The sequence below is a fragment of the Clarias gariepinus genome, chromosome 8 (genome assembly GCF_024256425.1).
Source record: "Clarias gariepinus isolate MV-2021 ecotype Netherlands chromosome 8, CGAR_prim_01v2, whole genome shotgun sequence".
NCBI lineage: Eukaryota > Metazoa > Chordata > Actinopteri > Siluriformes > Clariidae > Clarias > Clarias gariepinus.
In genome coordinates this window covers 35,972,619-35,988,632 of record NC_071107.1, presented here as the reverse complement: position 1 = coordinate 35,988,632, position 16,014 = coordinate 35,972,619, and the positions used below count along the sequence as shown (strand labels likewise).

The 16,014-nt window shown below is 37.9% G+C and overlaps 2 protein-coding genes across 2 annotated transcripts; both read right to left on the bottom strand.

Moving 5' to 3' along the window:
• Positions 1–1,516: 1,516 nt before the first annotated feature.
• LOC128528908 (macrophage mannose receptor 1-like) lies at positions 1,517–3,879 on the bottom strand. Its single transcript, XM_053502095.1, has 5 exons — positions 3,766–3,879; positions 3,325–3,681; positions 2,912–3,238; positions 2,714–2,820; positions 1,517–1,695 (listed from the first exon to the last, which is right to left on the bottom strand). Exons 1-5 carry the CDS (start codon positions 3,836–3,838, stop codon positions 1,546–1,548), a joined length of 1,014 nt encoding a protein of 337 aa, XP_053358070.1. The 5' UTR covers positions 3,839–3,879; the 3' UTR covers positions 1,517–1,545.
• On the bottom strand, positions 3,852–7,019 carry LOC128529413 (C-type lectin BML-1-like). The gene is made up of 4 exons (XM_053502895.1): positions 6,983–7,019; positions 6,501–6,860; positions 3,955–4,101; positions 3,852–3,865 (listed from the first exon to the last, which is right to left on the bottom strand). The coding sequence occupies exons 1-4, from the start codon at positions 7,017–7,019 to the stop codon at positions 3,852–3,854; spliced, it is 558 nt and encodes a 185-aa protein (XP_053358870.1).
• Between the last annotated feature and the right edge of the window lie 8,995 nt (positions 7,020–16,014).

The window sequence follows — 16,014 nt, the reverse complement described above, 5'->3', positions numbered from 1 at the left end:
ATTTTTATTTCTTTCTACACTGTAAAACAACACTGAAGGCGTTTATCCAAAACACACAATAATCTCCTCTGAACACTTGATATTGAGATGTTTATCTGCTCCTTCTGCTCTGTAAAGCTTCATAACGGCTCTAATCTGAGGTGCTGGTTGTTAATTGGTGATTTCTGAGGCTGGTGACTCTAAATGAACTTCTCCTCTGCAGCAGAGCTCAGTTTGGGTCTTGCTTTCCTGAGAAGGTCCTCATGAGAACCAGTTTCTTTGTTAAACCCATCGTTGTGATATGAGTGTAAATTAGAAAATAGGCATAACTCTCAACTCACGACAAACCACAATCACAACCCAGTTCACAAGAGAGAATGTGAAATCTGAGAAATGTTTATTTGTGCATAAACACATGTATTATTTTAATTGCCATTTACACATCACTTTATTACATTAAATGGTAAACTAGCCATTTCTGAGAGTTCACAGACACTCTAACTGCAAAGTCATGATAGAAACTAACCAGCTCCCCCGTGTGACTGAATGCTGTAGACTCAGTGCCCCAAAAAAAACCTGCGATCCAACATTTCATTTATTTTTCTTGCGTTCATTTTTTCAAACACCATGTAGCAAATGATCTAAGCCTTTATTTGTCTTATGAGTATGTAGTTTATGTAACAAGTGCTATTTAGTACAGAATCGAAGAATGATAGTAATGCTCTACATAATATGACTAATCTTTCTCTGCTTTTTTGTGAACAGACATCCTACAGCATTGAGACATCCTTCTCAACCTTTATTTCCCCCCATGCTTGTACCTAAGAAAAACTGAGCCTCCCTCACAACAAAGTCCATATACACAAAACAAAAGAATAAATCGATCTTTTTAAATAGTTGTCTATTCCGACTTTTTAATTATACGGTAAGTGTGTCATTTTTATCCTATTTAACATGAAGAGAAAACATCATTTCGACAAACCCTTGTGTAATCCCTCTGACCCTCCCTTTAGAGGAGGTTGTGGATCCCAGATTGTGAACCTTGGTCCTACAGTATATATACGGTAAATAGATGTTTTGATTTGAATAGATACAGTGATAGTTACAGTGCTGTGAAAATGTTATTATTATTATTTTTTTGCATATTTGTCAATTTTTTAAAATAAATCTCAATAGCTTTGTTTCTCATCTGTTTCTTTAGTGTGCTTGAATTTGTCAGACATGTTCTACTTGTGAAACATGTTATTTCTTGATTGAACAGGTCCAGCAGTAATCAGGCCTGGGTGTGGCAAATTGAATTCAGCTTTGTAAAAAATTTGCATGAAAGGAGGGGAGTTACTTTTACAGTATATAAGGTCAGGTAGGTTTGGACAGCTTTTTTCTCTTAATGAATAAAATCATTATTTAAAAACTGCATTTTGTATTTACACAGGTTATCTTTGTGTAATATTAAAATTTGTTTGTATGATCTGAATCATTTAATCATTTCTGCAAAATATGCAGAGAAACAAAACATCAGAAGGGGTAAAAAATACTTTTTCACGGCACTGTATATAAAATGAAACCTCACAGATACCCCAAAGACCTCAAAGGCTCCAAAGACCCCGAAGACCCCGAAGGTAATTGAATTTTCCGGAACACACTTCCGTCTGTCTTTACTCTCCAGCTCAGGTAGAAATTCTGATTCATTCCGCTGGCCCTGAGTTTTTGTTCAATCTGTAAAAAAAGATTTTAATAGAATTCAATCAGATACAATTCAAACGCCATCCACATACGATATTCTTTAAAGTGTCATATCACAGGATTACCTTATTAGCTACCATGTAGTCAAACGTTGATACACGTGTTAAATTACGCTGCTACAATAATGTTAACATTAATAACGTATGGAAGAAGCAAAGAGCGCAGGGACACGGAGTGCAGGACACGCTGTTACAGGAAAATAAGCAATGACAGTGACAGTGTGTTGAATGTGGCATGGCGTGGAACGGAGATATTGTTGATTATTCTCGCCATCCTCAATGTCTTTAGATCACATCGACCCAAAATAACTGACTTCCTGTTGAGTTGAGGCCAGGACGACATGCAGTATGAAAGTTGATCGGTCTTAATGAGCTTTAAATGTGTATCAGGTTTCGCATTCACAAGTGCAAGTGTGTAGGAGCTATGCAGCAAAATCTTGTGTGAGGGCCCCTGAGGGCCCCCGAGGGCCCCGTGCCACTCCCTGACTCTCAGGCATCATAAAGCAGCAGATATTAACCTGTCTGCCAATTTCCATGAGTTTTTAACGTGTTAAGACCCCCAAAAAGCCCAAAAGAGTGGGGAAAAAAATCCTTAGGATAACAAGAGGGTCCTGCGCACCCTATAGTGCTTGGGCCCTGAATAATAAATGTATTAAACTGTAGTTGTGCCTTAAATGAACTCCAACATATCCTTGTATTGATATGGAAGTTGTTACTATACAAATGGAATGCATTAGAGCATGTGAAGTTATGAAGCTGCTTCGTAGCTCCTGACCAATCAGAATCTAGAATTCAACAGTGCTGTGTGGTTGCAATCACCAATAAGTTTAATATGAATAGTTATGAATAAACAAAATAACGTTATTTTTTTTCCTGTTAACACAATATGCTGAAAATACATAATATTAATAATAATAATATTAATAATAATAATAACAAGAATAATAATAAGAAGAAGAATGTTATCACATTACTGCATGACAGTGACGTACATTGAACAGCATTGCAGCTTGCACAGACGGGTCATCCAGGTTCGCCAGTCCATTGGAGGACAATCTCACCTTCACAATCTGCATAGTTTTGTACAATCTGTCCACATCTGTAAAAGCAAGCCGACATAACATCACAAAGATACCCCTCTGTGCCTCATTTCACTCTATTCTCTGATCCAACTGGCCGCTGAGACTCACCTCCGTAGCAGACGAATCTGTGCAGTGCGGAACAGCTGTCATTCGTCCATCGTCCAGAATTTCCCGCCATCACACCGCCGCAGTCGCCGCTTCCGACGCTCTGTGGTCCTAATAACCAGTTTCTGAAACCACGGCTCCACTGGTCCGACCACTGCCAGTTGTCTCGGAACAAGCCGATCCAGACAGTAACCCATCTACCGACGACGTTGTCCAGCTGGTTCTGTTCCCACGGAGAGCGGATGCGAGCCAGGTCAGTGTAGGTGCTTCTGCAGTAACTCTGAGCATCCTGCCATGTTTTGGCAATGTTGACCCTGATGTAACCCTTCCCTTCTATAACACAGAAGTTCACAGAATTAGAGTTAACAACATCTATCCAAACTTTCAAAAGGGTTTATGAGCATCAGTTGACTCACCGCTGTAGCACACAAAGTACTGAAGTGTCTGACAATTAGCATTGCTCCAAAGTCCGTTCATGTTAGACACACATTGTCCGCTGCTGCTCGGCATCCCTACGGCCCAGTTATAGTAATCTGATAGAGGCTCATCTCCAGTAGACCAGCACCAGCGTGTACTGGTCGCTCTTTGGAGGCCGATCCATAATACACCGGTGTAGATAGGATCCACCTGACTCATCACACTGGACACATTATTCACACTGTCCACAGTGGCCAGGTCAGTGAACCGTTTTCTACAATAGACCTGAGCGTCCGTCCAGTTCCTTAGATGTCTTACAGCATGGTATAGCCGTGAGACAGGCTGTAAAGCCGGGGCTAAAAGAAGAATGGTCGAGATATATGAATGCGAATAAGCAGATAACTTAACAGGAGACACAATCAAATGAATTCAATACCCACCTCCGTAGCAAATGAATGGATTTACGACTGTACAAGCAACATCGTTCCATTGACCAGATGCGGAAATCACCATGGCAACGCAGTTATTAACAACACGCGTCTCATGGGACGATGTTGTAGTCCAGTAACGGAATGGAAAGAAGTTGTTATCGGACCACATCGCCGAGATCAGGCCGACAAACGCATCACCGGGGACAATGGACATTATCTGTTGCATTTGTTGGATGCTTCTGATGATGACGAGTTGTGTATAGTGCTGTCTGCAATATGTCTCAGCATCTGTCCAGTTGCGACCAAGTTGGACCAGGACAAAATTACTGGTTGCAGTTGGGGAGTCTATTGGAGGATAGAATGAAACGTGTATAGTGTCAGTGACAAGCTGTATTGTATAGTGTATTAGAGACAAAGAAGCTGCTATAACATAAGTGATACAACGAACTAACCTTTCTAAACTGAAGCTTAATTGGATTAAGAGTATATTGATCAAGATTCAATACATTAAAAAGTTTAAGTTTTATAGATTTTTTAGAGATAAAGCAGGCTAACCGTAAGGTGTTCAAGCCTCAAATCTACTGAAAATACCTTGCATCTCAAAAAAACAACAAAAAAACAACAACAAGAGTATCATAGAAAAGTGAAGTGGAAGATCATCTTCTGGACAAGCGCCAGGTCTGCAGTCGACCCATGATTGTGGTTGTGTACTGAATTGTGTAAATGATGACTCGAGATGAAATATTTTAAGACATTGCATTTTTAATTTTCAATAACTGAAAGCATAAAACATGCAAAAAGGTTTAAATGATGCACTTTAAAAAAAAAAAAAGGTTATTTAAACCCCAATATTGGCATGACATCAATATTCGTAATAAGTGTATGTAAACTTCTGACTGGAGCTGTAACATGACTGCGCACCAGTGCACAAAGCGCGGTCCTTAAAGACATGGATGAGCGAGTTTGGGGTGGAAGAACTTGACTGTCCTGCACAGAGTCCTGACCCCAATTCGATAGAACACCTTTGGAATGATTGTTTTATCGCCCTCAGTTTCACCCTCATAAGGTTCTATTCATTGGTGTAATGCTATGTACTTGTTTTACACACCCAGACAAATAGTACAAGTAAAAACTTTGTTACCCTGAATCAGAGCATGGGTGAGCTGTGCTGCTTTTTTCCACCAGAGGGCGCACAGGCTGGCACTTTTGGCTTAGTGCTTGGGTTTTAGATAACTGTTATGGAAATGTTTTTTGTATTATGAATCAAAAGGATTATTATTTTATTACTAGACAAAATAAAGCACAGAAATAATATACAAGCTTGTTATAATTAACTCCTCCCATAATATGTATTTATATCTCCCAATAAAATCAGTCGGATCACTTATTAGCTTATTAGCCAATTATAAACCTTATAAACCAATTTCATATTTCAGACACAGTTGTCTATGGAAGACGCGAACAAAATCCCCGAGCTCTGGCCTCATTTTGACGAGTCAGTGATAAGTGGCTTTCGTTTCGAAGTGAAATCTTCACATTGTCCCTTCACATACGCAGGTGTACTGAGGCCTGGAGCGCACCAGACCAAACCTTCGCTGCCTCTTCTCTCCAAGTGAAGAGAAAGAATATTCGCGCAGTCCGATTAACATTAACACACATTTACTGTACAGAAATCACACGCAAAAGAAGGGATTATAATCGGATCAGTCGTAATAGTGGAGTTAAGAGTGTGTGAGGGAGGTGAGATAGCATTATGCAAAGAAGGAAATACATGTGATTATTCACTGTGGCATCCAAATAATTGCATCAATCATGTAGCAGGATATGCGTAAGAACACTTCAAGGCTAATAAACATGATTAAGAGAGATTCCCGCACAAGAAAGAGAGACTCCCAATCAGACATGAAGCGCAATCACACTTTATATTAGTTTTTTTTCTTTCTTTTCCCTTTCTTCTCCCACTTTTTTAAATCAATAATGATTTATTATTATTATTTTTATTATTATTATTATTATTACCTTTGTTTTTTACTTTTCTTCTTTGTCAATAGTTTTTATCGTTTGTGTCACTTTATTTTTGACTGCACGGTTAAATGTGTGTATATTCATTTTTTTCTTTTGTTCATTTCTGAATAAACTCATTGCAAATTATTTTTCGCCAGGGGTGTCGTAATGGGAGAAAAAAGTTGAGCGACCTTTCAATTCCGGAATGAAATATGAGAGATATGGTTTAGAAAAAAAGGAACCCAGGCCCCATTGAGATCACAATGTACAGGGCTCAGGGTTCTGTGCTACACCCCTGCTGCCCTACATAGAGCTGCTGGAGAGCATTTAGGTGTACTGGCTGGTGTACTGGCTGGTGTACTGGCTGGTGTACCGGCTGGTGTACTGGCTGGTGTACTTTAGTCCTGCGCTGCTAAAATATACAGAACCTGAGCCGTGCGGTGTAAGATGTATGCTTAGTGTTAGACAAAATGGCAGGGCATGAGCAATGATGGTGTCGTGTGTGTGTGTGTGTGTGTGTGTGTGTGTGTGGGTCTGTGTGCAGAACCAATGTCTTTCAAGAATCTTGCTCCAAACTTTTGTGAAAAGTTGGCAGCTCTACCTAACCAGACCACTGCTTACAGTGACAACACTTATTTATCATATTAATATATTTAACAGAAAATACACACCGCTACACTACATTAATACGTTATTTAACAACTTAATTAAATTTTAAGCAAGTTTAAACACATTTTTACCATCATAGCAGACAAAGTAGTGAGTAGTCGAACAGAACCAGTCTCCGATTCCCACTCCGTTCAACACTCCGCATGCTGCTCCATCGTCTCCCTCGTCCGGCTGGCCGGAGATCCAGGGAATCTGGAAAGGTTCTCCTGTGAACCAGGACCAGGTCCTGTGGAGTCCGAGCCACACAGACCCGCCGTACCCAGGAGCTGCAGCTGATGCGACTGTGAGCATGTTGTTTGCCTCCTGCGTGCTGCGTACAGTAACCAGATCGATGTAATTAGTTCGGCAGTAGTTCTGAGCATTGTACCAGGTCATACCCTGGTTCACGTAGAAGTACTGCCATGGCACAGGAGAAACGATGCAGAAGGCGCCTGGAAGAGATAGAAAAGTAAATGAATGAGGAAGAAATACATTGAAAAATATTAAATATTCAATATTTCTAAATAATGTTATTTATTTTGTGCTATATATTTTTAAAATTTTTACTTTTTACCTGAGAGAACCAGCTGGAAAAACGCAGCAGGGTTCATTTCTGACTTTCTTCCTCCCAAACGTTACCTTGAAAATGTCTTTGGATGCAAACAAACAAGCATATTTAGAGAACGCAAATAAAGGCGGGGCTAGGTCCAGTTCTGAAAAGCAGGACACACTGTAGGGTGACGCTAAGCTTAACGCCAGGAATATTTAAAAAGACTAAAGTTAATTTAGCAACACATCTGGTCGCACCGTGGTGGTGTAGTGGTTAGTGCTCGTAGTGTGGAAATGTGTTGTGCAGTACAGTATATATAGCTAGCTTAAAAAAGTTACTTTTTTCAGGATTTTTGTCAAAGTTTTTTCATGAAAATACACATTGTGACATAAATAAATCAGCTCAGTCAGAACATGTTACAGAAGCTGAAAAGACTTCTGGGATTTATTTATTTTTTTGACAGAAATTTGATCTCCGTCAGTTTTGGACCTTTGTATAGAACAAAACTGATGCAAATTTGCGCAGTGTCCGAGGAAGGTCGCAACGCTTGAGTTTGTCATGGAGATTAAGCAAATAATACAACACCCGTGAACTGGGTGCAAATGAGTGGAATTATGGATGGACAGATTCTCTTTAGTGTGAGAGAAATGACTTGCGAAGACGGAATCTGTCCCATCTTAATGAAAAGTCGGTTAAAATAAGAAAAGTACTCTAGATTAACATATAGTACATACCATAATATCCCATAATGTTATGGTGGTACCAGGGTAGGTGCCAAGGTAGGTACTATGGCACTTCTGTTGGTACCGTGGTAGTACTTTGGTGTGTACCACAATACTTTGGTAAAGTGGGTACCAAAGTTTATTCATTCATTCATTGATTCATTGATTCATTCATTCATCATCGTTGGTGCTTATCCTGTAGGGTCACAGGTGCCTGGAGCCTATCCCAAGAGTCTTGGGATACCAGGGATACCTGGGCACCATTTGGACAGGGTACCAATCCCTCACGTGAGACACACACACTACAGGCAATTTGGGAACACGAATTAACCTTATCTGCATGGGTTTTCCCAACAGGAGGAAACCAGAGTGGGTTGAAACCCAGCAGTCATGGAGAGAATATACGATCTCCACACACAGACATGAGGCAGGAATTAGGACACAGGAATTTGCTAACTGCTAACATCACCTTGCCACCCCACAAAAGATCTGCAGGTATCAAATATGGTATCTTCTGTACCATATTGGATAAGTTAGTACGTACTACAGGCAGTACCATCTTAGATATAGTAGCCACTGTGGTCACAACACATACCATGGTATTCACCATAATATTAACCTTTAAAGGGTACCATAATAGGGAAAATTGGTCATTGGTACATAAGCATAACATATTTTTGCACAATAGAACCGTGTACCATGCCATAGTACATATACCATAGTACCAAAGTATGTACTATGGTGGAACATGCACATGAGTGTGTACTCTACATGCACTCTATATCAGCAAATACGGACCTGTAAAAATATCAGGTATATACATGATCTCGGGAGCGAAGTTGATGGTCCTTTAGGGAGAACTGAGGATGGTAACGTCTTTAGACATCGTATCACGTTTTTAGTTTAATACTGTATTTAAATATTAAATATTATTATCATCTGTTCAAAAGCTAAGATCATTTGGAGTAAAACGAGCCCAAACGTGTTTTTTTTTTTTTGTGTGTGTGTGTGTGTATGGTTCAGAAGTTACAAAACATTTCTTGGAAGAGAGTGCATCCCTATTTTGAATATGTTTCTGGTTGTTTGATGTAAAACCAGCCAAGCAGTCAAAGAATGTCTCTAAGTGTCTTCATCATTGGCTAGTTAAAGAGTACTGAGGAAGAGCCTGACACAGAATGTATGTTTTGCAGCGAGTGTGTTGTGAAAGAGTCTTTATATGCTTTGGTTATGTGAGTGTGTGTGTGTGTGTGTGTCGTGTATAACTCAGTCGAGGTTTTTTTATGTTCATGCTCTTAGCTGTTTAGTCCCAATTCAGCGAGTTCTCTCATATTCTGTATGTGGAAATGATCCTATTTTCATTTCCACATACAGAAATAAAAATAAGATTAAACATTTTGATTTTTACAGTCAATGTTCGAATGATGCCCCAGGCATTATGGGGCAATAAAATGAAGTCAGCTGACGACCTGAATGACCAGGTTATCACATGAACTGGACACAACATTGTGTGCTGTAATCAAAGCCACAGAGAGTTTCATAAATTACATTCTAATAGTTTAATAAAGTTTAAGTTTTGTGAGTGCAAACAATGGAGTTAATAATTGAAATTAGAGGAAGGGCCTTTTAAGTTTCTGGACAGCAGGACTGTAGAGGCAATGTCAGATTGATAAAACTTCTTTATGTACGACGTGGATGTTTTTGTGCATAATGAAAAAATAAAAAAGAAACAACGATCAAGGATACAGTAGTTACTGTGTACAGTATAATGGGGCCAGGAGTAGCTCAGTGGTTAAGGCATTGGACTACGGTTCGGAAGACCCCAGGTTTAAACCCCACAACCACCAAGTTGCCACTGTTGGGCCCTTGAGCAAATTCCAAATCCAAATTCAAATTTTATTTGAAACATACACAAACATACACAGTACGAAATGTAGTGAAATGCATTATACGACTGCCATTGACCCTAAAAGAGAATTAAAGTTTACAAATAAGAAATAAATATAAATAAAAGAATACGATAGAAATTAAATTAAAAAATTAAATTAAACTAGGAAAAATAGAACTAAAAATAAAAATAGAAATATGATGTGCATAAAAATAGAAATATACTGTACAAATTGAAATATACTGTACTGGGTGTGCAAATATGCATAGAACAAAGTGTCTTAGTGCAGAGGTTATTAAAGTTTCTTTGTGCACTGGTCCAGGATGTAAACGTAAACATGTAGTGTAGTTGTGAAGGTAGGTGTGCAAAGTTATTAAAGTGTCTTTGTGCAATGGTCCAGGATGTAAACGTACAACATGTAGTGTAAATATGAAGGAAGGTGTGCGTGTAATTGTCCATAGTGTTCATGAATGTAAAAAGATTGATAGATTTGATAAATTATGAAAAGATTGTGTTAGCAAGGCCCTTAACCCTCAACTGCTCAGATGTGTAATGAGATAAAAATGTAAGTCGCTCTGGATAAGAGCGTCTGCCAAATGCCCAAATGTAAATGTATAATGCCTACACCATTCTTATTCCAGTGTTTCAAGTAATACTACTTTATAAAAATATTTAGACAAAAGTCACACAACTCAGACCCTCCATTCTGGCTGATTGATTCTTTTTCTGTTTTAGTAAATGAATACCCCTTTGAGAAAGTGCGTTTTTTCCAGCAAGTCAGAATGCAGGGACTGGACAAAACATTCAGGTTCAAGACCTTATCAAGCATTTCTCACCTGCTTTCATGCATTTGCTAAAAACAAACAAACAAAAAAACATATTTTATACTTGGGTACAGAGTCATGGGGGGCCTGGAGCCAATCCCAGTAGACTTAGACCACATGGACAGGGCGCAAATCCATCACAGTGCACACATGGCGCAATTTTGGGAGCGCCGGTTAACCGCTTGCTCGTTGCGTTCACTTTTTTTTTACTGGTTAACTATTTAACAGGTTAACTATAATAACTATCAAATGTAAAGTGCTCAGGCACAAAGTCTATTGTCCTGTTAAATGCACCAAAATCAACAAGCTTTGAGACACATTTTACTTATGCATTTTGAATCCACATTTGTCAATCAAAACTTTTAGCAAAGGATTACACCCTAATGCACATCCTTTTTCCCAGGCAAAGCAAGCACCCCTGAGAAAATTACAATGCAAAGCATTGGCTTTTGCATTAAACTTTCCCGACACCTTGGCCTTATGGTTGGTTTTAAACACTTTGTATAATATCGATTTATTCAAGCAACATCGGTTTTTATTATTACCAGCTGCTGGGAAACTAGAACACAGTGCACAGTTATTCATTTTTTTAATTATGATTCATTTATGATTTGTTAAATGTATGAGCTCTACTTTAGATTTTTTTTTTTTCACTCTTCGAAAATGGTTGTATAAAATGAAAATTACACACAACAGGTGAGATAGCTCAATCAAAGGGCTGTGGAAAGTATTAAACCTTAAATGTACTTTCTGTCGTAAATATGTGAGTTTATATCGCTGACCATCAGGAGGAGAATGCAAAATTGCAATGCAAATTGCTCTGCGTCTCCAGGAGCTCATTAGTCGCATTGTAGTCAAATTTAGTATATTTAAAAAAGTTACTCAGGATAAAGTAATTGAAGATACACCTAGTTCAAAGGATGATTTACATCTTCTCAGTCCCTTTTTTGGCCTGTGCCATCTGGGAAGAAAAACTCCATAGATGTGATAACCTGGTCGTTTAGTACATTCAGGACGTCAGCTGACTTTACATAATGTTGCTGAGTCTAGACCTGAGCACCTCAGATTATAACACTGCCTCCAGAGGCTTGAACAGTGGACACTTTGCATGATGGGAGCATCGCTTCATGCGCTACCCTTCTTACCCTGACACGCCCATCACTTTGGAATAGAGGCAGTCTGGACTCATCAGTCATGTCACATGACCTTTTTCAGTTGTTCCAAGCTCCAGTCTTTATGTTTTCTAGCAAACTGAATTTATCTATAATGAAACCGTTAATGCTAATTTACAAAAAATTGTACATACTGCGCATGCATCAAACTGTGGGCGTGTCTTAAATCAACTGGCTAAACAAAATTTTAATGAAACTTTTGCAGTCCTTAGATCTCTACCTGAAGTTAAATCTGCACCATGAGTGAAATCAAAATGTTGAGTAAAAGCGATGTTATGAACAGTTATGTGTCAGATTTAAAAATCTACTTATGCAAAAGTTTAGGCACCCCTTGATAAATAACAGATTTTTGTGTTTTGTTTATTGAAAAGATGTTAACACAGTCTTTCTTAGAAAAAGGGAAAAATGCACAATATTTTCACCAAACATTGGTGCATAGTAACTATGCATCAATGTTTTCTGAAAATGTTGTGCATTTTTCCATTTTTATGTCATAAATTAAACATTTTATTGTGGCAAACAATATAATGGCAACATTATTGTGCCAAAGTTTGGGCACCCTACATAATTAGTACTTAGTAACACCTCCTCTGGCAGATATCACAGCTTGCAGATGCTTTTTATAGGCAGCTAAAAGTCAGTTTCAATTCTTGTACTTAGGATTTTCTCCCATTCTTCCATGCAAAAGGCTTCTAGTTTTGTAATATTCATGTAATTTTCAATGATGTTTAAATCCGGGGACTGTGATGGCCATTCCAAAACCTTCAGCTTGCGCCTCTTGAGGTATTCCATAGTGCATTTCGAGGTATGTTTAGGATCATTGTCCTGTTATAGAACCCATCCTCTTTTCAGCTTCAGTTTTTTTTTTTACAGATGTTTCCAACACGCATCAGGCTCCTGTAGATGTTCTGTCGCATACTTCTGATGTTGGATTTCATGACACGGATGCAGGTATGGTTTTCTTCTGCTGACTCTTGCATGACGGTCTTGTCTGTTCAAGCATCGCTGCCCAGTGGAACGGATGCATCACCACTCCCGAGTCTGCTAAATCTTCCTGCAGGTTTATTTGCAGTTAAATGGAGGTTTTGATTTGTCTTTCTGACCAGCCTATGAGCAGTTCTCTCAAAGAGTTTTCTTGGTCTTCCAGATCTCATCTTGGCCTCCACAGTTCCCCTGAACTGCCATCTCTTAATTACATTTCTCACTGTGGAAACTGCAAGCTGACAACGCTTTGCTATCTTCTTGTAGCCTTCTCCTGCATTGTGGGCATCGATAACTTTCATTTTCAGAGTCTTACGCAGCTGCTTGAAGGAACCGTGGTTGTTGAGTGTCCACCAGTGTTTGCACAAGGTTTGAAGAGTCAAAGTATTTGTAAAGCTTTAAAATTGGCACAGCTGTCGCCATGCATCAGATCTAACGATCTAATTAAGGTCTGAAACCTTGTAAAAAGAATCTGAATCCCTGGAACGCATAGGGTGCCCAAACTTTTGGACAGTGCCATAATAATGTTTTTAATTTTTAATTTTTGTTCAATTCATGGCAAAAGAAGTAACTATGCATCAAGGTTTGCTGAAATTATTGTGCATTTCCAAGAGAGACTGTGAAACCACCAAAATATATTGTTTATCAAGGGGTGCCTAAACTTTTGCATAAGACTGTAATCTCCTAATGCGCTACTGTCTCAATGTAAACACACACCTGCACCAATAGATATTAATTAGAAAAGATAAAGTGAATATTTTTACTGGGATTAGTTCATATTTTCACTTTGGCTGAAATAACAGCGCTGAAGTGGTATAAGTGAATTTTAAGTTCAAAACTTCATCTTTATCCTTTAATTTTTTTTTTTTTAATTTCTCATCTGTGATTCACTCTCCGATTACCGAACAGGGAGTGTATTTGTCTGAGCACCAAAGAAGGACAACTTAGTGTAAACAAGGCGTAAGATACTCAACCTTACAGAATGGGATTTCTTTGTATTAATACGTTAGACAGAGAGTTCTGCTGTACAGAGAGACACACAGACATGGACGTGGGCTTTAACCTCAAATAATAATAATAATAATAATAATAATAATAATAATAATAATATCACTGATTACATTAAAGATCAGCAGATTATTTTTAGCTTTAATCTTTTACCTATTTCCATAAACTCTGTTATGCTTGTTATAAATAAGTGACTGGAGGGATGTCTCCTGGGAGTGTTAGTGTTCTATCCTAGGGGTAGCAACCACACACCCAGACCTCTCTGTGGCACTACACATCACAAGACAATGATTTAATAAACCATGGAGGCCATTTTGCAGATTTATACAGTAGTTTTATACTTTTTGTAGTATCAAGAGGAAAAGGAGAGAATAAGACATTTTGACATTTTTCACAGACATGAAATCATTAAATGTGAAATAAAGCCTGGCTTTTTGAAATAAATGAAGATATTAAATACCTGTATAAAGAGCTAAAACGCTGAAGGAAGCGCGAGCCGGGTGTAACCATGGCAACAACATGCCAACGGTTTCCTGTCAGAGGGCGCGAGCTGCTGTTTCACGTAGCAAAATGTTTAACAAGTGAAGCTAAGTGAGGTACAAACCTAGCCAACATGTTTTCCTCATTAAATTTAGACAAATAACAAAATGTTTACACGAACGTCAGGCTTTAAAATAAATAAATATATATATATATATATATATATATATAATTAACATTCGTCAGTAAAATAATAAAAAAAGCCAGCAATATTATTTAAAACGTACTGTGCTGTAATTTACTCACCACTAGGTGGCGCTGTCGAATAACAAAATGTTTACACGAACGTCAGGCTTTAAAATAAATAAATAAATAAATAAATAAATATTATATATATAATTAACATTCGTCAGTAAAATAATAATAAAAAAAGCCAGCAATATTATTTAAAACGTACTGTGCTGTAATTTACTCACCACTAGGTGGCGCTGTCGTTTGTCTGATTGGCGTTCAAGTCAAAGCGGGACTTTTGGTAGTGAGAAACGACAGAACAATCCTGATAGTAAAAACTCCCTTTATTTCTTTAGTTTTCTACACTTGTGCACTTATCCCAGCCTTCACTAGTACATCAGTATCCTTATGGTAGAAAGTGTTCTCGGACTGCCTGTCTGAATCTGAAAGGAGTCACTGGCCTCCCAGGAACTCCTTTAATGGCCCAAACATGTAGAAATGGTGCTCGATGTCCTCTGTAAATGTCATGCCTTAATTCACCATGTGCAACACCAAAGAGCTTGAAATCTAAAACTTAGCTAATAGAGAAAATAAATAAGTAGTCCATTAAATATTACTTTTAATAAAAGTAAATAACACACAAATCATCATTGTTAGACAGGAAGCACCTCCGCTCACACTGTCCTGACTCGGATATTTACACTGGTCTCATCAACGGTCCTCTCCCGGAGAGCCCTGCATCCTCGCTCTTCTTTCTTTCGCCGAGACACTACATGTAGATACGGATTTTAAAAGAATAATAATGCTTGCAAAAGTTATGTTTTTGTAGATGAAGCTTCATCTAATTAAATATATGAAACTTTTCAAACTTGTTTAAGAAAAAAAAACACTAGTGATATAGATGATGTTGGAATTAAAATGTTTATTTCACTGTGCAGATAAAGACTTTTACAGAAATTTGCTGGAATGTTCTGTGTATTGTTTAATCAGGAAAATAACAAGTAGTTATAAAACACATCTTTCTTCAGAATTAAATCCAACATTCATTAATTATCCCGGATTTTAAAAGGTTTTTTAAATTGTAAACCTTTTTGCAAATAATTCGCTCCTAGCACACAGGATGCTGTGCTGCTGCCATCGTGTGAAAACCTTTGAGCACCTCATATGCTGTAAATACGGTAAGAAAAGTTTAAAATGTCACATAAAAGAACTGAGATACACAACTGAAAAAAGATTTTTATCGTTACTGTTCACATAGAAAATTTGATTTTATTGGTTATGAATGTGCGATTTACAGGAAAAATCATTTACATTTACAAACCCAATGTGTTTTCACTCGAGTGTATAATATTCATAACAAACTGTAAATTATAAAAGAAACCTTTTTTTTCGGGGATACATGCCATGATGCGTCGGTGGTCTTGAGTGAATAAAACAGTGAAATAAACATTTTATATTATTACATTGTCATTTTCCCCCACATTTTTTTCTTCATAAAAATCTTAAGAATTAAAACAATCTATTATTTCCCCATCACGGCTTCATCGTCTTTGTCATCGTCATTCATTCATTCATTCAGTCAAACTTCCCTGCTTTTGGTTACTTCTGTGAATAAATATCGCAAATGTCGCTTTAACAAGTGCAGTTAATTTTATTACACAATATAAAATATTATATTCTATAATTACACCACATGGTAAAAACTAATGACAAAAGGCAGCTTGTTGCTTTCAGGCGGACAAACTATGCAAAC

Bases quoted from the DNA above. Each gene is read 5' to 3' on its own strand.
- LOC128528908 (XM_053502095.1), bottom strand. From the start codon at position 3,838: ATGGTGATTTCCGCATCTGGTCAATGGAACGATGTTGCTTGTACAGTC. The intron at 3,682-3,765 runs GTGGGTATTGAA...TTCTTCTTTTAG, and splicing joins TCCATTCATTTGCTACGGAG to CCCCGGCTTTACAGCCTGTC. The intron at 2,821-2,911 runs GTGAGTCTCAGC...TTGCTTTTACAG, and splicing joins CAGATTCGTCTGCTACGGAG to ATGTGGACAGATTGTACAAA.
- LOC128529413 (XM_053502895.1), bottom strand. From the start codon at position 7,019: ATGAACCCTGCTGCGTTTTTCCAGCTGGTTCTCTCAG. The intron at 6,861-6,982 runs GTAAAAAGTAAA...TATCTCTTCCAG, and splicing joins TTTCCAGCTGGTTCTCTCAG to GCGCCTTCTGCATCGTTTCT. The intron at 4,102-6,500 runs GTAAAAATGTGT...ATCCTCCAATAG, and splicing joins CTACTTTGTCTGCTATGATG to ACTCCCCAACTGCAACCAGT.